At 40.9% G+C, this 21,562-nt stretch overlaps 1 protein-coding gene across 1 annotated transcript in view; it reads right to left on the reverse strand.

Annotated features, from left to right (window-relative positions):
• Positions 1-18,343, reverse strand: part of jam3b (junctional adhesion molecule 3b) — a gene marked incomplete at its 5' end in the record, with an annotated part of 42,233 nt that extends 23,890 nt beyond the window's left edge. The window contains one exon of the mRNA XM_030438710.1: positions 18,187-18,343. Within this exon, the coding sequence (XP_030294570.1) occupies positions 18,187-18,343 (157 nt within the window). The remainder of the gene's footprint in view (positions 1-18,186) is intronic.
• Between the last annotated feature and the right edge of the window lie 3,219 nt (positions 18,344-21,562).

Genomic DNA, 21,562 nt, shown 5'->3' on the forward strand with positions numbered 1-21,562 from the left:
GCCTTTCACTCACCATTCTGCCTTTCATGGCATTAAGCCATCAGTTCACATCAGGAAACTCACAGATTCTTCAGACAGTAAATGGTTGCATAGGAAATGTGTCTAAAATGCTCATTCACTCAACTTTAAACCGTTATTACAATACTCAGGTCTCACTTCTTTATCTCCTTAATAATTTAGTAAAGTTTATCTATTTCCCATCCAGGCCTTTAATTAGGGATGGCCTGGCCAATTATTGGAGCCAGACTTCAGCATTTTAATGATTATCAGTACTGTTTTTTTCATGTCTGATTACTGATAAAATACATTAATTTATCAAATAAATGTAGCGGCGTGGAAGGATGGAGTAGCGGAAAATGGAAATACTCAGGTTTCTTAAATACCTTAAAATGGTACTTAAATACATGAGTAAACTGGAGTTAGCTGCATTCGCTGGTTATCCTAAATATTGACACTAAAATGTTGATTAACACTGCACACGTGTATTAAGGAGATTCATAACCCAATATTGGTATGTGCATCAATAAAGTTTGACAAGATATAAAAAACACATATACATTCCTGGAAGCATTAATGTGAGCACACAGTCTGACTGCTGAAGAATATACAGAACATACAGAAAATCTTTATGTCTCGTCACATGGACAACTGGTGTATAAACACCTCTTACTAGGAACCCTCTGTTCTTAAGCCACGAATCCACTCATGCTGCCACCAGTTGTTGATGACAATAAGGCATTTAGAAGGAACTGATATCAATGGAATGATCTTCAGTGATAATATTACTCATTCATTAAGTCATGTGAAACATCTTGGCCCAGAGATAATCAGATCCCGGTTGCTGTATAAAAATAGTACTGTTGTTCGGTATCACACTGCCTCTTCACATGGATCCGGCATCAATGCATGCCAATGGAGACCTTTGTTTGGTGACACAGTTTCAGGCAGTAGGAGTGAATGAATGCTTAATTAAGCAGAACAATGGTTGATGGGTATTGTGACTGAGGACCACGTGCATTGTGCAAGTGTAGACCTCAAGCTATTGAGCAGAAAATCTAGTCATGAGATCCTGAAGGACAACCTGATACTCCATAGAGTTATATTTGCGATGCAGTGTAATTCCAGTATTGCACTCTCTGCTGAAACACTGTGCCCCCCTCCTCTAGCTGTCTGAACATGAATAATTAGCAACATGGCTGTCTGTCACCTCTGCCATGATATTAATTCTGTTTAAAGAAAGTCAGGGTGTAAGACCTTAAATACCACTAAAAACTGTAAAGTGTACTGCTTCATTTTATGGTGTTTTCAGTAGTAATGTAAAATAACGCACTGTAGATCCACTGTATCATATCAACATGTTCTAATTACATATACTGAATGAGCTGACTTTTTTGTCATGAGGTAGAGGGTATAGTGGTGAGGTGATAATCTACCAAGCAAGAGACCACTGTTGGTGAAGGAGTTTTCAGATCTTTACGCCCTAAAACCACAGGACATTTCTGATGATATGTTGGGATGATTTCTAGCTGTGTTCATGGAAACCAAACCAGATATTTTAGACAAGACACTGCAAATTTCAAGTCGTGTTAGTGGCAACAAAAACCAGATCATTTTGATGAGATGTTTCTGTGGCAACAGAAACAAGTATTTTATGCTAAAATATTATCTTTTCTTTGCCTTACCCCAACTGAGTGTTTTTTGTCCCTAAACATACCCACAGACACAGAGCTATCACTACATAAAATGTAGAATTTAACATAAATAAATGTAAATTTGCTGCATAAAGAAAGGTCAAGTTTCAACACATCTTTCGTTTGCAGACCATTACCAACATTTTCTTGGGGTTGGTGGCCGTGACAATTATGCAAAATCTAAAATAATAGCTGGAAGAGATATAACAAGCTTTAACTTTAACTGTTGATTTATGACAGATCTCCATATCAGTTCTGAAGCTCAACTGCATTATAATGATGTGGACCATTGCATGCAATATCCTACAATCATGAAATGTTCCTTGAGGAGCATTCAAACGGTCAGACACTATATAGCAACTGTCAGCCCGAGCCAGACCCCCACAGCCTGCTAATTGGGATCCCTCCCAGGTAAGAGGTGTGAGCAGTGGTAGCTCCCCCTGCCTTCCATAGGCAACTAGAGAACTCATGACCATACTTCATGATGAAATAATTGGCCGCTCATTTTTCTAGCCCAGGTCAGCCTCTTGAGGGAGACAGTGAGAATGCCTTGTCAAAACAGATTGAAGCATAAGGCCAAGAGGGTGAGCGGGCCTCCCCTGGCGCAGCATCTCTGTTATGCGAACAATCTGACGTGCCGCACATGTTGGATGTCCAATTGAATTGGGGAGCTCCATGGCGTCAGCTTAAAGGAGATCTAACAGGAGGGGGTGGGGGGTAATTCAACTAGCTGCAACAGTTTTTTGGGCTGCAGTCAGAGTCAAATCCCATGCTTGAATTGGAGCTCCTACCACAAAAATCTGTGTTAAATCGCACCACACTCGGTGCCAGAATTAGCTCCTCACCACTCTCTGCACAGATGGCATGAGCAGTGCTCATTGCAAATGCTTCACATTCTAGTCCAGGCTGCCTGACCCCTTCCTTAATCCTAATTAGGAATGCAATTTCCACATGGGCCCTTTTCAACCATGATCAAAATAAATGTTTGTATGGCTACGGGAGTGGCTTATGGTTAGTATCATTTCATGATTCCCTGAGTCCACTGATTGTGACGCCATTTTAAACTGATCTCTAGAGCAGGGTTTTAAATGACTGTTGCTACTGTGCACTAACCTCCATCCTTTCCTGCGATTCAACAATGAACTGGTCAGATAATAATACATAGTGGTAAATCCCTGGATAACATCCTGCTGCCTGTCCTTTAAACCACGCACACCAAAACCTCCCCCACTTGCTATACTTAAACATGCACACACGCACACACGCACACACACACACACATTCGATCCTCAATAAAAAAAAATCACTTTTTTTTTTTAAAGCTTTCCGTCAGTATGCCACAAAAGATTAACCAATAATTCCTCTATAACATATAAAGATCTGGAAACCCTCACATCTGCAGAAATCAGGCTAATCTGGATGCTGGGATATTAACATGGGTCTTTTTTATTTTTGACCAGCCAGCAGTTCCTTTACCTAATAATGCTCATTTGGCCAGAGAGATGGGGGGCAGCTGAGCCACTCTGCTACAGCCTGCAGAGATAAGCGCTCATTGTTGAGTTCGTCGACGATGAGCGGAGCCGACCACGATGAGCTAAGGCTCAACTGACAACTGAACAATAATACAACACCACACAGCAGAGACATGTTGACTTAGCAGGTCCAAAAGGTTTAATCTGCCTCACTTCCTGCACGCTCCAAGGATGCCCACTGAAAAGAGCCGAACTGAAAGGGTGCTTTTTGTGATGCAGCCTTTAGGGACACACCAACTTTTTATACAACTCTGCTGACTTTTATTTTAAACTGATTTCATGAGCTGTGAATTCCCACACCCTGCACGTCTCCACAGCACGGACAGGAGTTGAGTGTACTGCACTGGCAGTTCTCTCATCTGAGGCTCACTTTGACTAAATGACAACAAGCAAGTAAGCACGAATGCCAAAAGACAAATGCAACAGTGCATTAAACACACACAGCAAGAGTAGAGCCACGTGCACTCATGTCTTGAACTGTGTAGCTGCACATTTATGGTACTCAGGAGCATAATGTGTGAGATGGCAGCAGGAAGCTTATAAAGTCTTCATAATAGGGCCTCCCAGCAGCATGCCGCTCAGTCATCAAGATGCTATCAGTTCTGAAACAGCAGGCCCAGGACAAATCCCAGTATTTCTAACACTCTTACAACAGTGGCTTCCCACAGCCTGGACTATTAACTGGTCTTTGTTCTCACTCTGAAACAAAAGGCATTTTGTGTAGTAGAAGTCTGAATACTGGAAAAGCACAGTGGTTAGATAGACATGATGCCTTTCTGATCACTGGTGGAGACAATACTTTCAGAAAGCCTCTATTTCCTGGGTTTATCATAAATAAGACTGAGTTCTTAGAGCTCTACCTTATTTCACAAATTTTTTTTTTTCAACAGATGACTCATAACTCTTCCACTTACCTGTTTATATTCATATAAGAATCATACACATGCCATTTGATTTAACCGTTTTCCACAAACCATAGACTGTACCGAGACTGGTGAGAGCAATGAAATCTGATGTGCTGTACGACTACAATACATCATCAGCAAGGCTTCTAAATTCACAATCAACTAACAAACTCCAGATGGTGTTTATAGAAATACAATATAAATGAGGGTTTACTCAGCATGTGATTGCTGAACAGTTTAATATAAAACAGACAGAAGGGAGTGTCTGCTCACTTTGCGAGAAAAAAGCTCAAGCCAATCAGCATGGTCAAGCAAAGAGTCATGGGTCACTGCTAAAAGATCTGCTCTTTGACAAAGATTTCCTTTAAAGAAGGCTCTCGCAAACTGTGGCAACTGGCCCGCATGTTGTATAATGCTGTGGGTGGCAATTCTAACTGTTTCATTGTTACTTAGTAAGCACTTATGTGGAGTACATGAAGAGGAGTGCAGAATGTGAGGTCGCCAAAAGTCTGTGACTGCGTGGGGATGAATGGTCACAGGTGAAATGTGCTTTGACAGGCAGGCGTGGTGGAGGGGACTGGGGTCAACTCATTTTTAAAACAAGACTAACTGGAGAAAGCGATGGCACAGGGGGCACAAGCATTTAGAAAAACAGACACAACTTTCACCTCGGTGTTTGTTTAGGAATCCCTTTGGAAAGGTCTATCTAGGTGATGTTGGAACTCGGTAAAATACCCACACTATTTTTCTGAGGCATTTAAATCATAAGAAAGCTTGAATTTGAGAGATGTGTTAAAGTGGATCACCCATAAATGAAGTCCTCAGTCATTATCTACTTACTCCCATGCCGATGGAAAGTCTGATGATGTTTTGTTTTCCACAAAACATCTCTGCAGATTCATGGTAAAACAGCACTGCAGCATTCTAGCAAATAACTGGCTTGAAAAATAATGTAAAAAATATCTAATAATCATTTTGGAATCTCAGGGCTTCTTGCGAATCAAATCACAGTGGAAGAGCTTTATTAATTTTGGTTTTTTTTTCTGTTGTTTTCTTTTGCTTTAAAAAAAGTCCCTGTCTACTTCAGTTGTTTAGGAGAACGCTGCCATGCTGTTTTGCTGTAAAGCTTCAGCAATGTTTTGTGGACCTCCGAAATTTTAGTCAACCTTCCACTAGCATGTGTTGATAATGACTGAATTTTTGGTTTCGCGCGAACTTATCTTTAAATGTTCAATTACATATTTAATATTTACTTACTTCACACAGAAATCATAGTATATGAACAAACAGCTTTGTGTTTTGTTATGTGTTTAATCAAATCACTGAAATAACACCTAATTAATAGGGTGGAGTTGCCTGCTCTCAGAAGCCACATACTGAAAACAGACGTCCAAATTCCATTTTGCAAGACACATTAACTGTGGATAAATCATGACTGTTGCTCATTTCAAGAGACAGTTGTTTATGAACATTATGTGCCTACTATGTAATACTACTTTGTGCCTCAATAAATAAATAGATATTAAGCAATCAAAGTGTGCAAATTCCAAACAAGAATTTGCCAACAAGCAGCCCCTCAGACAACAAATGTGCATAAAGGCATACTCTCGAGTCAAATAGTTTGGACAGGCTGACTGAGCTGTGGGACAGGGAATGTTGCTTAAACAACAGCTGGGGAGGGAAACCATCTGAGGCTCCTGCTGCCCCCCCGCTGGAGCCGCACTTCTATCACCTGCTCATGGAGGAATCCTTGATGGGTTTCCGTGGGAAATACCAGACAGAGGCATCAGACAGCCAAACGACTGAACATTTCATGCCTCCCATTCTGTTTCCAGGCTGTAACATCAACTATGCCACCATGCTTACAGTCACACAGGAAGTAAAGGTGTACTGTGCATAGTTACAGTGCGACCTACTGGTCCGGGAAACAATGGCTAAGTTCCAAAGTGCTTTCATGGTAAGAATAGAGGACAGCTGGCGACCTCAGTCACCTGCTGTCTCTGCTTGCGTCCAACATTTCTGCTCTGTGGCATTCTGCAGGCTGAGCATGGCATACATGTGCTGTCCTGTTCAATATTGTGTTGATTACATGGAAAATTATGTCCTTTGTGACAATCAAGACATAGTTTAATGCCACACACACGAAAATAATGACTTGTTTGAACTGAATCGTTTTTTTTTTCCTGAGAGTGCAGGAACATTTTACTAAGCAGATTATGATGTGCTTTTTGGTTGGTGTTTACATGCAAACAGAAAAACAAAAACCTGCACACATCTGGCGCTTGATCCAGTAAGGAAACCCAAACCTCATGGCGTTAACCTTGTCAAATTATACAGAATTTCTGCTGCTTTACATGCAACATGGATCTGGAATGATTCAGCTGTATGAAGGAAAATAATAACCTGTTAACTAATTACCATACAAGTGCACATTAGTCAAAGTGAGCAGAATATTCCATCAATCAGAAATGGAGTCACTAGTCTGGCAGTAAGAAACATTCAGACAGCACTGGATTCCGTGGTGTGGACTCAGCAGGCCCAGCCCTGATAAGCCACAGCAACCACTGATTGGCAAAACGCCAGACTCAATCTGCTTAAATGCATCCGTCTCAACACAGATAGGACAACAGTATGATAGAGTGGGCATAATTCCCATTCATGAGGATCGTTCTGCTCATATCTGACTGAAACCTTTAGGTTGGATACCAGCACATTACAGCAGTCCTTCAAAGCTCATCCCTCCATGCAGAACAGAACGTCTCACTGAACAACGTTACCACGCTAACAATCGCCCCAAAGGAAGCCGCCCACAGAGAACACAGATGATCTTGAGTGTTGATGATCTGAGATAAAACTGTATAGTCACTCAGTTCTGCATGAGTGATCCGTGGCGAGGGAAGGGCGGAGGGGTGGGGGTATAAGTAGGGGGATTCATTACATACGAGCGCTGGCTGGACGGAGGCTGTTTAGAGACACTAGTCAGCGTGGAGATACAGATTCCCTCTGAAATTGTGTTGGAAAGCTTATGAAACCATAAAATCATTGTTCTAGCTTGAATCAGATCAGGCAAGAATCAATGGCCGTGGGGCAGCAACGTTTCCAACTTTGGGTTGCGGCCTGTTCTATGTTTCCCCTCGTGTTCACCAGCCACACATTCTGAGGCCTCATATGAGAACTGTACACGTTACCCCTGCTGACTAAATGGCTTTTGTTCCAGTGTTTTCTGCTGTTGTTTTTTATTTTCTCAATAAATTATTTGTTGGCTCTTTGCTTTTGTATGTTGAATATTTTAGGAACTGCACATCTGTGCTCTCTGTATTCTTAGGTTCAAGAGCTTTGAGATGTGGCTTTGTTTTTATTGATGAGCAAGACAAGAAGCAGACTGCAACTAATCAAGAAACTAGTCAACCAACTGAGGGACCAGGTACAATTTTGTCTTTGCAGGGTCTACTTTTTGTGTAAAAACTCTCTGGGCAAGATCGCACAAGTTGCTTTCAAAGCCACATCATACGGGCATGCTAGGGGGGGATTGTGATCAAATGTTTTTCAACTGTCAATAATGAGTCCAACTGTGTTTAAGGAGTGCCTTGCTGGACCAGTGGACTGCTCTTTTAATTAGAAATGATCAGACAGAATGGAGCTTGTCATTAGGGTACAAGAGAGCAAGTTCATAAAGAATTCCTTTATTAATCCTGCTTCGATTTTTTTTATTTTCATTTTGTGAACTTTCTAAATAGTTTGAAAATGAGAATTCATAGGAGCAACAATGCAAAAAAATGTGGCTATATTACTTTCAACTTTGAGCCCGTATGTCTTGATTAACCTTCTGTCTGTTAAAATATCTGTTTCATCTTTTTTGGGATCTTTCCACGCAACAAAAATAGTTTTAATTGACCTTAAAAAAAACCCCAGTGTGTTCTTTTATAGTTACCTTTTACGCTCTCATAATGACCGTTGTATAAATATATTAATCTGACTTTGGAAGTAGAGCAGTCTTGCAAAAGGAAATGGCTAAGTAGATAACATGGTCATTTTGGGAATGACTCTGCCCTTACAGGATATGAGGTTTAATGTAGAGAAACTGACAATTTAGGCTAATTACAGTCTTAAAGAATTCAGGAAATCCCTGAACACAGATATGCTGTGGAATATTCACTGACTCATCCTCTGTTTGTGTCTGGTGTATGTGTAATTTCTTCCCATTTTCTTGTTTTCCGTCATTTAACCGAGGTCAATACAGAGGAAAGCATCTGAAAATATATTTCAAAATGTTGTTCCCCTTAAGCTCCACTGGTCCGTGGACAGTCTTGTCAACAGTTCTCTTAAGTCTCTGTGAAGGTTTTGTAGCTAAAATTATAGGACAGTCACGACTTAATACTTACTGCATGTCTCTGATCAGCTCTGAAGCTGCAGCCTTGCCATTTTGAGTGACCTGTTACAATGATGACAAATGCCAAACAAACCACTGAGTCACGATGAAATCCACCTAAATTGCTTTCTCCTCTTTCCCCTCTATTGCTTTCTATGACACACATGCAAAGCCCCCTCTACTGGGGCTCAGTACAGGGCCAGCAACCATGTTACAAACTCGTCGCCTATGTCTGGCATCCTGACAAATATCTGAGGCACTTGCTTACCCAAAGTCTGCCCGCACACACATGTGGCAACAGCACTGTGTGCGCTGAGCGCTCTTGCATGATCCACAGCAAAGGCTAAAAAGCATGGATGATCCAGGCACTCCAGATCTTTTCTGACAGAATCAAGAAATTCCATTAATGCTCCGTGATATCAACCATTTCCACTCTCTTTAAGTATTTATTCCTGTTCCACCCAATAACACTTTGAATGAGGACAATTCTTCACACAGCTGGGGGACGTTTTAAAGGATGAAGGGGAAGAGCACCGGGCTGAAGGTATTCATGATCATCTAGACTTTGTCACCATTTGACCTAAAACCCACTGGTGTATGTGGTCGATAACATCAGGTCGATGCTATTTTAATTACTGTCTACCAAAAGATATTTTGGCAAGCTCTAAAGCAGCGTAACAGTGCTATCAATTCCAGTTCAATCTCAACATATTTATCACTAAGTAGTCCAGAAGGGATAGCCCTCACACCATATGGCCACATGGTCTGGTTACAATCTGCCAACTCTATCTGTCCAGTCAGCTGAATGCATTCTGACTGTACTGGTGGACTGTCTACAGCAGCATTCCTTTTGATTATAGCTAATATACAGCTTTTGGAATTTACATGAAAAAGTTTTAATTATACCTGTATCCTCATGTACCAATTGAAGAAATAGCTGGATAATCTGGGAAAAATGCATACTAGCTTACTGGTGACTGATACCACTCTGATGTTTGTAGGGTAAATATGAAGCTACATCCACGCAACAAAATGCTCCTTCCAGCCTTGCTAAGGTTTACTTAACACCTTATATCTCATTTGTTTTATCTAAACAACTTGCTGTTTAAAGTGCGGTTATCTGCCAAATTATTTCTGGAGCTTAGCAGTTGCTTCCAGCTGGGAAATAGACTGTCCACTGTGACGTCACAATACGTTTTGCTGACAACAACAGTCATAGCTGTCATTTTCAGCTCTGTGCTCATTTTATGCACCGTGTTGCTTTACTAGCAATCGTTTGCTATTTTATTTAATGCTTAATTGTTAACAATTGATTATAAAAAGAATTATAAATGTTAACTTCTGTTTAAACAGGTAAATGCTTTTAATGTTTAAGTTGCAGCTTTAGAAAATGGTTGGTTTGCATTACTAGTAAATTAACACAGCACTAGTGAGCTGCAGATAGTGAGCATCCTTTCTTTGTAAAAAGACCAGTATCAGGTATTACTAGTGTTGGATTAAACAAATGAGTAATTTTATTCATGCGCTTAGTTTAAACATGCTATTTTGGTGGATTTTGTTACCTTTGGCCAGAGCCAGGTTAGCTACGTCCTCCTGTTTCCAGTCTTTGTGCTGAGCTAAGCTAACTGACTGCTGACTCTAGACTCATAAACAGTCTATCAGACAGTAATGGGAGTGGTATCAATCTTCTTATCTAATTATCTGCCAGAAAGTGCACTCCCCAAATGTTTGAACAATTCAGTGAATATTTAATACATGCTGTATATGACAATATATATTTTGGCTCAAATAAGAGAAGCTTCATGGGCTCTTAAGTGTAATGTCTTTTGGCCTGTCAGAAATAGTCAGTTGCAGTACTCTTATAAAAAACAAAATCCAATTTGTGATTTATTTTCACAGTCAGCAATGTCCTATATTATTTTAAGCTGAACATGAGATGGTGTTAAAAATGACTGCAGATGATTTGATGGTGAGCATTTACCTAATTTTACCTCAATAACGAATGTCTGAACTGATACAATTACAAAGCCAGCAGGGCCAGCAAGACACATTTATCAGAGAGATCCACTGCATTTCCATTATTACTCTTAAACACATGCATGCACAGGCATGTTATTCATCACTAATAACTCATTTGGATGAGCACCAAGATTTCTGTGTCATGTCTTACCCCAAGCACTCTGAAATCCCCTCTCTGCTGACTGTCCTGCTAAGTATGGAGCTACTCAGTCCCTCTTTTCAGAGATGAAGACTAAGATCAATCTTTTCTGACCACAAAGACAATTATTTGTTCTCTTCCGATTTAGGGTGTTTCAGAACCTTGCTGTCATTTCTAAGCTACATTCAGTGCTTGCTGAATCTAAAAATGCCCGCCTTGCCAGCATGCAATAAATAATTTCCTCATTTTATTTATTTTTAAGTTGAGAGCATCAAGGTCTGGGTCTTGCTCACTGACCGAGCCCCATCTATCATGTCTATGCTGTGCTGTTTTGAACCCATTTTGCGCTGCCTGCCGGAGGATGCCAGTAAGTCACATGAAGCCCTCTATTTGACATTTTGTGTCTCTGCTAAACTGACCATATCTACCCCAAACAATTAGCACGAACAGCCTTGTTTCTTTTGAAACTGAAATTCTGAGATAATTTACCAAAGATAGCATTACATGCTTTTTATTTTGATAGCTACGTGTGTGACAGGTGCATCCACCCTACTGCCTCCACAGTAGCATGCTGCAGGCCTGACATGAACCTGGATGTGGTGGATGGAGGTGTGGAAAACCCATAATTACAGGCTACCAGATGTAAGGAAAGGAAATGAGCTTCAAGCACAACTGCTCCTGATTAGCAGAGGGAGTTCTTGAGCTAATAATAACGTGTGGTACAACAAGCTCATTTGCAGCACTGATATGGATTGCAGGTACAGCTACTCAGATGAGGTCTCCTTTCCTCGCAGTCTATTATCATCCCCAAATCAGTGCTATGTCGCAAGCTAAAACCCCCGTCTCATTGTGTAATAGAGATGATATAAACCAGGTACACTCCTTCCTCAAACTGTACTGAGAGGCAGGACATTACTGTAGGTTCGCCATTCTGGGAGGTGTCAGTGGAGAGGTGGGGTCTTGTCTCTCCAAGGTAACACACATACACAGTTGTCTTTATGATCACAAAGCTCCCCCGATATCTTATTATCATGGCCATGTGTCATCAGAAGAGTAGAATTCCAAAGACTGATATTTCCTATTAAAAGAAAATATTTTAAAAAACACAACAAAACCTTGCAGTGTCCTTTTGCCATGAAATGTCCTTGAAGAAAATGCTGCTTTATTTCTTTTCACTACTGCAACTCTTTCAACTCCAAAGAAACTTAAAAGCCTGCCTGTTGTCTCCATCCCATTTAACATACGGCAGCAAAGCTTTTAGCCAGATACTAGCTACCTTTAGAGCTGATTTTAAAAGTGTGGTATTATAGTAGGGCTCACCTGGATCTAGTCCTTCAAAATCTCCTGTGTGTCATCAGGCTGAGATGTAATGTTACTTTATTTACTCCGAGGCCAGGAGTCAAACCCGGGTCCGCTGCAGAGCCTCAGCACATAGGACACCTGCTCTACCAAATGAGCTAAACGGCACAGACAGTTTATATCAACACACAGCAGGATTACTTCACTCATTCACTCCCAATAATAAAAAAGAAACAGCGAGGGGAGAGTAGGGCTATGAATCTGATACACCGTAGCCGCTTGAAACCATCGCTCGAGCTGTGCGTTCGCCAGTCATGTTTACACTAAGTTCTATCAAAAGTGGTGACTATATTTCTCATTTCGTTAAGAGAATTAATAACTGTACTGACTTCATGCCACAGAGACCTGTCCGGCTGTCACTCTGGCTTGACTTTATCGTTAGTTGCATTCAAATAGGGTTACTTCTGAGGTCTATTTCTTTTTTTTTTTTGGAGGTGGGTAGATAATGACTGAATTTTCATTTTGAGGTGAACTGTTCTTTCAGACTAGAAGTTTTATCCACAATCATTAACACGATATATGTTTTAATGGTGGACTCAATGCTGTGGAATGAACAGTGATCAAACACCTGAGGTTGTTGGATGACTCTGCCTTGTGGCTATTTTTAGACAGTAATTGCCCTTTTGTTACAGCCTGGTAAACAAAGATGAATCCGGAGCGATTATCTGGTTATGACTCTCAGTGGGAGCGCAGCCTCAAGCTTTTTCCTTTCAGAGCAACAGCAGCTCAGCCACATGTAGTTCATTGGCTCTGCCATGTCATTAATGAAGCCCCTAATTATTTCACTAAGTTGACAGTGTCCCAATGTTTGATCGATGGTGGTCTTTTTTGACCTATTGATGTACTCCGTCAGTATCCAGTGAAACCACGCGCAGAAGAACTGCTATAGTGCTTCCTTCCTCCAGGGACCATGTGACTACAGATAAAGATCATCAAACAGGAAAACTCTGTTGCTGCCCTAAGCTCAGGCAGCCAGCACAGAAGCATCTTGGACTTATCCTGTTGATCTAGCGTAGCCTAAACATCCAATAATAATGTCTTGTCAAAACAAATAACAACTTTACCCTACTATTGAGGAAGAGCCGTCATTTCCAAAAGCTCATTACTCTAAACAGGACGACTATTAACCTCTTTTTCTCATGACTCCCTCTCTGGTCTGGGTATCTGATTATTAATCTGAACATGTTTTTCTCGTAACCTTACTACATTCCATTTCCACACCGAGACGGTTATAATATTTTCATATGGGGTTTTTGGCCAGCATGGATTGCCTGAAGGCTGGTTTTAGTTTATGACCGATGGTTCTTTCACATGATAGTGTTATTGACATTTGAAGCACGCACATGCCAATGCCATTTCTGGAACGTGAGCACGTTTGTGTTTGCCTTTCAACCTCAGCATCTGCTGTAGCTTACTGTGAGCGAAAAAAAAAATATAAAAGCAGGACAGAGAGCTGAATCCTTCTCTGTGTCAGGTTAAAATGGATTTCTGTCTCAGGAGATGTATTGTCACACCCAGCTTGTTTTCTTAACGCCTTTAACTAGCAACAGTGCTGAGCTTTCTTCACAACTCCCCCTTTCTGCTCTGACCTCAGCTAGCTCATCAACAGGGGTCTCTTTTATCTCTGAGTAAAACAGGTGGTTATGATTGTTAGTCAGTGCACATATGATGAAACGGTCTCTCCCCCCATGTGTTTTCTATTTGGAATGCTGCATTTGCTAACACGCACAGTCAGGTTTGGGAGGGACGCAGCAGATATTTCTGGTTGCGCCTGCGACGCTGCTCAAAACACCACCACCCACGCCTGCTCAGCTGTTTCGGCTCATTCCACAGTAAGGGCCATGTGCTGCTCTGACTTTATCCCATGGAGGGACTGTTGTTGCCCAGATATCCACATGGCTGACTGCAGTGATTTAGATGTGATCGGAAAATTGTGTAATTTTGTAAAAGTTATTGGACAGCTCTCAGTAAGGACATAAAAACACTCATGGTAGCTGTAGATTTCCTTCCTGCTATTAAGTCTGAGCTGAGAACAAATAGACAATTATAGCCTCTTCTACACAGCCTGGTTGAATTGCGAATGTTGCCGTTATTCCGCCTCACTGTTTTTGTATAAAAGGTCTGAACACGGAATGAGGGGGCATTGTTGTTCTACCTTTAAGCCGTCAGAGGTAACAGTACTGAATGGACGTCTTGAGATAAAGGATGAGATGGCAGGACGGAACACATGCTGTAACACAGAGCTGCAACAGTTAGTTGAATTGTCGTTTATTTGAACTAATGAAAATTAATCGCCAAATATTTTGAAAATGGATAAATTGTAACAGCCTTTTTACAAACAACCTCCAGCCTCATAAATGTAAAGATGTCATTTATGTCAGAACCTAAAGAATCTTTAGGTTTGAGACTGTTGGTTTGACAAAAGAAGCAGTTTGAAGATCACACTTTGGGCTCTGGGAATGTGTGATGAACATTTTTCAAATTATTTGAAATTTTATAGCCTGAAAAAATTTGCATTTTATAGTGAAGATAATCAGCAGATTAATCAATGATTTTCTTATCACCAGAATTGACTTCCAGGACGCTGGCATGCTATCAGAAATCACACACTGGGGCAGCACATTGTTTGGTTCAGTGTAAAAAGAAGCAGAGCCAACAACCCAATGAGGTCGTTATGGCAGTATTGTGGGATCTCTGTGTAAAAACAGCTTATGATAAATCTGTTATGCCACTGACACCTCTCACTCGGGGTTGCCTGGAGGGAAGAAGTCTTGACTTGTAACAAACAAATGCACATCAGCGAGGGACTCCTTTCTGTTTGTCTGTCCCTGTTTTACTCTGCCATTTACTGTCTCTGCAGTAAAATGTCAGACTGTATGTGACTTGCCCACAGGGGCCGTACATGCCATTCAGAGAGTGCTCCAAACATTTGCTCACAAGCTTTGGGTTGGGTAGGGAAACATCTGACAACAGGCAGCTCCTAGGGGAGCCACTATCCACAGTTATCTTGGGGCACACCGACTCCTGCCACACCAAACAGCTATGGCACACATGCCAAACGATGAAAAAAAGTGCCAACACTTGGCTCTGATTTAGACAAATGCTTAAAGAGCATGCTGGGTAACGTCACCTGATCAGCCTCCCAGTTATGTGTAGGTTAGCGGATGTTCAAAGCTCTCTGGATGATGCAGTGACTTATCAGCAGAGAGCACAGGGGAGGCTCAACAACAACCTAGTGGACAGCTTTCTCTCTTATCTTATCTATTCAGATAAAGAGAGGGCTTGAATTGGATTATGCTGACAGCCATGAGTAAACACAAAGATAATGTCAAGTCATAAAAATGTCAATTGCACAGGAAGAAAAAAAAGATTTCAACACTTGAGCAAGTGTGAAAGCTGATTAATAAAGTATGAAACAATATTTGTCTTCTCTGAGCCTCAGGTATAAATTGTTTTTGGTTGTTGATGCACAGTTTCAAAATTGCAACATTAAGGTCTGATCTATAGCTTTCCACAAGTGTTTCTTATAAGAGTCAAAGCAGTGATCTCAACGTTTATATTTGCTCTGTACTAATCCACTTTGAGTTACTTCCAGGCTCCCAAATATCTTGGCCATACTCTTGGCAGGACGGTTCTGGCAGATGTCCTCTTAAAGTGCGTACCACGTTCTTTTGAATATTTTAAGTGAAATGGCTCAGGTGAGGCCAACAATGGAAAATGTTGACGCATTCCATTAGATCAGAATGGAAAGTCGGCTGTAAGCATGTGTACTTAAAATAACAATGGCCCTCATCTTTCGGTCTGCTGACAGATGACTGGGCTGATATTTGCAGCTATGTTCAGCCATGCTGGGTTTAGCCTTGCTTGGAATGGCCGGGGCTGTGCGGCCATTAAGATGATCGCTACAGAAAGAATGTCATCAATTGAAAATAACAAGCACATCTCACAGACACGGAAATAAGTGTGACCTACGGAACAAGAAGCGACTCACACGACACGCTTATTCCACCAAGCGTTCTAATTACAGTCAGTGTCTATTAGTAATCAGTGCCTATCAGCAACAAATAGTTAATTCATTACACAGACTGCAGCCAGCTTTAGTCCAGCCAGATTTGTCCTGTATCTAAAGACGGTGGTGAGTCTGGCTTGGAGCCAGCCGGCCACATGGTTAAGCCCTGTCCAGGCAAGACAAAAGAAATTCTTAAATCTTCACCAGCTCACTGCCCCCCCAACCCCCACCCCCTGAAAATGTCAATTGTGCTGCTTCCATGCCCTGTCACAGATTTATTCGGGGGAACATCATTACGAGCGCTGACTTTGAAATGTATCACTTGCAAAAGGAAAAAAATGAAAATGAGCACACAGCCTCGAGGTGTGTCAAGAGAGACAGTGTTGATAGCACCGAAACAGATTTCAAACAAGCTCCAGCGCAATTCCTAATTAAAGCAAAGAGAAAAAGCCAATTCGCACACTTGAGAGATCACAGGGGGGTCTTATGTCTGTCCGTCCCTTTGATCTGTGTGTCTGTCCTCTCACGCCTTGCCTCATTTATGGCCAAGGAGAGAAATACAAGCGAAACATTTCATGGATAAATGTCGTGAAAAATTCAGAGCACCTTTATCCACACATAAACAGAGAAAGAGCAAAGATTGTGGATGAATTCGTAAAAAAAGAGAGGAAAAAAGTCTCTCAAACATTTGTCACACTTAAAAACCAAACCTATTTTTTTATTAAATTTTCCCTGGTCAAAGCATCAACCTCCTGTGCTCTGACGATGATCTGGACCATTTTTTAAAACGGTTTCCTAAATAAAAGCACAACTTCAGTCCAGGAAATCTATGGCCAGGCAAAGGGTATACTGTCTGTATCAGGGATGGATCATTTCCTATTCTTTTTCAAAACCTGAAGGCCTAAAGACAAGAGCAAAGAAGACAAAAACAACAGACAATTTTGACAAATTCCTACACAGCACAGCAACAAGTGGCTCATCTCTGTTCTATAACAAATTGTCTGCTGCATTTGATACTTAATCACATAAAGTTAGCCTACACATAAGTGATAACTTGACAGTGCTTTTTCTTCGAATGCCGTCCAATCATGTCCGTGACTTCACATTAAAAGTATGATAACTTTCCGGGATTTCCGCCCGCTTGCGTTAATATCTAAAGGATAGTGCTTCACTCTTACAGGTGACCGTTTATCGCTTCAAGCCACAGAATTGAAAAAGCGGGGGGGATACAGGGTCTTTAAGGTTGATATAGTGAAACGAATCGATTTTCCGACGGCTGTTTCTGTTTACCAGCTCAGCTCTGGTGCGGTTTGAAAGGGTCCAGCAGCAGCAGCAGCGGGAGGAGGAGGAGGAGAAGGAGGGTGGAGGACACCCACTGGCCTGGCTGGCTCCTCCCGCGGACAGCCTGCTTTATTCCGCCGCAGGAAAAACCGTTATCTCGCATCACTACTTCCAACATCTCGGCCATCACCACAGTTCCAAAATACCCATGTTTAATAGTTAACGGCAGCGAAACTGCATTAATTCATATTTAATTCACAGACGCCGAGTCTCTCTCCGAACTTGTGGGGCTGAAACTTTTCCAGAGTGAGGACACAAAACGTGGTGGCTTCACCCGACTCTTGAAAATGTGCCGCTCAGTGAACTGATGCAAGAGCTCAACCTTTCGCTCAGTTGGTCAGGCTATGCTAATGGATAAGCGCAGACAGTTAATAGCAACACACAGCGGCATTACTTCACTCATTCACTCCCGATAAAAAAAATGATAAAAAACAAACAAACAGCGAAGGGAGAGTAGGGCTATGAATCTGATACACCGTAGCCGCTTGAAACCATCGCTCGAGCCGTGCGTTCGCCAGTCATGTTTACACTAAGTTCTATCAAAAATGGCGACTATATTTCTCATTTCGTTAAGAGAATTAATAACTGTATTGACTTCACGTCGCAGAGACCTGTCCGGCTGTCAGTCTGGCTTGACTTTATCGTTAGTTGCGTTCAAATAGGGTTACTTCTGAGGTCTATTTTTTATTTTATTTTTTGCCCCACGCTGGTGTAGAAAAACCTCGGCCAAACAGACGCCGAAGTAAGCGGCGTTCGACGCTCACGTTCCTCGGGGAGAAAAGGGCGAAACAAAAGCAAACTTGGCGTGATTTGTGTACTTACAGTGAGTTGAGAGGAGAGTCAGGAGGCAAGCCAGACGTGTTTTCGCCATCTTGGAGTCGATGCAATAGTCGGTTTGACTGGCCGTACATGCGCAAAGTAGCCTAAAGAGCTTTTGGTGTGGATGGAGAGGGGGAGAGAGACACAGACAGAGACTGAGAGAGAGAGAGAGAGAGAGAGAGAGACGGAGCGCGAGAGGGAGGGGTATTATATTAGGTTTCCATAGCTACCTAAAGCATCAGTCACACAGACAAGAATTTATAGTTGACACGACGTGGGAGGCTTTTTACTACTGTGGCCTTATACTGTAGGCTGGCAGCAGCTGGGAGCTCAGATAGGAAAACCACCAGCCTCCAGTCCTTTATGTGTTGTGGGATGGAAAAGGAGTGTGCGACAAAGTATATCTAACAGACCACATTCACACTTTTCCTTTTGAAATGAAAGGAAGGAAAAAAGTGTCAGGAGGTAATATCACAGCTATTACAGGCCGTATAGTAGTAAAAGCCAGAGGCGATAAAAGCTATTAGGCACAGTAGTTTGACTATGATCCACTGTTAGGTATGACTGACACACTGAATTATAATGACAAGAATGGTTCTTGCAAGCATTGATCTGTAATGACCACTCTTGCCTCGCATGTTTGAGCTTCCACAAAAATGTGTGATATGTTAAAAGTTGGGTCTGGCAGCCTGTCACTGCTGTGACCAATCACAAGCAGCAGGCTTTCAATAAAATATTCACTTGCCATTTTTCACTGGCTGTAAATCATAGCCCTGTCAAGGACCGTAGGCCTGCTCATATGTCGGAACTCGGTGACAGGCACTATGGCTGTGTCAGCCCAGAGCTCCCTTACCCCATTCACATGAAAGAAAACCCCCGGTCTTGTAAAGTCCTGTTTTTGTCATAGTGGATACGGTCTGGCCTCCAGTTCAAGTGACATGCATTGCTTACATCAAGCGCTTTTCTCCCGCTGAGCCCTGTTATAACTCTGTGATGACAGCTGATGCAGCCTGGAATATAAACGCTTCTCAGACCATGCCTGTGACATGCTATTCAACCTCTACAGTTAAATAAGGTTATACACCTGTGCTGTAAAAATACTGTATATCTAGAACTGTTTAACATGATCTGTAAGTGTGTATCAATACTACATTTATAAAGTAAAATCTGAGATGATTGCAATACTCACTGCATATTTCATTACTGTGCTAATTATGGCTAAATTTAGACTATGTCTAATTATGCTAGCATGCGTATGAATTGTCTTACATAACACATGTAAATCTGTAATTCAAGTGAGATTCTAATATGAATCAGGTGTAGTTATTTTAACCACACTCTTTGCCTTGAAGCAATGCTCTCTAGGATTGTGCTGTTAGTCAGAATGTTGCAGTCTTGTGTTACAGTGTTGAAAACGTCTTTTTGATCCTAAACAAGGGATAACATGTATAAACGACATCAGGTGCTGTTTTTGATATACTAAGAAATCAGGCCATCTCCATTTTCCATGTGTGGACTAAATGTACTCAGTGAAATATAAGAAATAATGTGTGCAAACTAAATCCTTCCAACCTGATGATTAAAAAGAATAAATTAAAACTCAGTGAGTGTATGTCTCCTTTAAAGGGGCACTGGGTAGTTTTGGGAAAAAAAACAAAACTCTGAATTTAAATAGTTGCAATATTAATGAAGTAGATAAGGACCCCGGAACACTGTTTGAAGCTAGAAACTTGTCAGGGTCCGCTAAACATAAACAAAGTAAATCAGTGTGAAATTGTGTCTTCCTCTAAGGTCAGTTTGTTCAGTCATTAAAACAAAGTAGGTTTGTTTGTATATTTTGTTGTTTAGGCATAAAACCCAGTCAATTAAAATCTTTCCCTTCTCATTAATTTTTCTTCCAATATTACTTAGAGCACCTTTGAAGTGTCAGTTTCTAAAAACATCAGTTACAAAGCTACATAAAACTATAGAAAATTTAATGTATACCGCACATAATTTGTATGAGCAAATACTGCATGTGTTTTATGAATGCAGAATGAAAGCTAAAATACCACAGCAGGTTGAAAAAGAAAACCTTGGATAAAATGTTCATGTCCTATCACCTATCAACCTTAAAATAACAGCTTCAACATCATTTTGATGGTACAGTGTCTTGTAATAGGGCGAATGGTGTGTCTCAGTCTCAGCCATTCACCCCCCAATCACTTGTTTCTGCTCTATGTAACTTCAGTGCGAGGGTAGGCTCACAGTGTTACATATATGTTGACTTCAACATACAAGTTTTCTACACATTACATTTTTACAGCTTAATGACTTTGTTTTGTAGTTAGCACCTACATTAAATTTGGATAACTTTTACTGGGATTGGCATTAACCACATTGGTGGTGCACTGTGGGGGTTGCCAAATCACACAAAATGCCAATTTCTACATAATGTTTCTTTAAAATAACCATCAGGCTTTCATAAAGATTAATATTTATGGTCACTACAGCATTGCCTTTTGGTTATTGCACGGTTATTTCATAATTGTTATAAATATACACCAACATGGTCCTGGACACCATTGCTTTAAAGTTCACACAATTTGAATAGTTGCAAATTCAACAGTATACGCACAGTATGATTTTTTTTTTCAGTCAATACCATTAACCGATAATTACCGACTTTTCATGCCTGATTGATAGGATAACCAGGAATTTCATATTTTTATGTTTTAAAAAAGAATTTCATAACCTGTAATTTATGGACACATGAGGGTAAAGAAGGGTAAAACGTGGTGAGCAAAGAGGGATGATGATGATAACTAATATTATAAATTTACATTATCCATCCATTAAATTATGATTTCCCTAACAGTATGGAAACATGATTATATTGTAGGCTAGTATGATGAATTAAGTACTAACAGTATGTCTCTCTATCTCTATCAGTGGTCTTCATTATCGTCTTCTGTTATGACACCGAGTTGGTCCGTCTTGAGAGAAAAAGCACAGGTGTATGCTATTATGCTATTAATGATGATTCTGTGCATTGTAGAAGCCAAGTCGAGGCAGTATGCACTAATGCATTAACCAGGTGATTAATGTTTTCAACTCAGCATGCACTTTTCCTGTTAAACTAAAATTTCGGTGTAACCATATCAAAAGCAGTGTGACTAAAAAAATTAAAACCAATGGAGCACTTATGGCTGACAGTGAACATATCAACTGTTTATAAACTTATAAACTTGTTGATTTGCTCACTGGAATACTTTCCTGTGTAAGGCTAGGTCTGCCTGTTTACTTTCACTGCTCTTGTCTGGGAAACCTGAAGGAAAATAACTGTGTATGAGCATGGAAGAGTGTTTTTTCTTCCTTTTCTTCTTGTTGAGGCAAACAG

Source organism: Sparus aurata, chromosome 13 (genome assembly GCF_900880675.1).
Source record: "Sparus aurata chromosome 13, fSpaAur1.1, whole genome shotgun sequence".
In the NCBI taxonomy this organism is placed as follows: domain Eukaryota; kingdom Metazoa; phylum Chordata; class Actinopteri; order Spariformes; family Sparidae; genus Sparus; species Sparus aurata.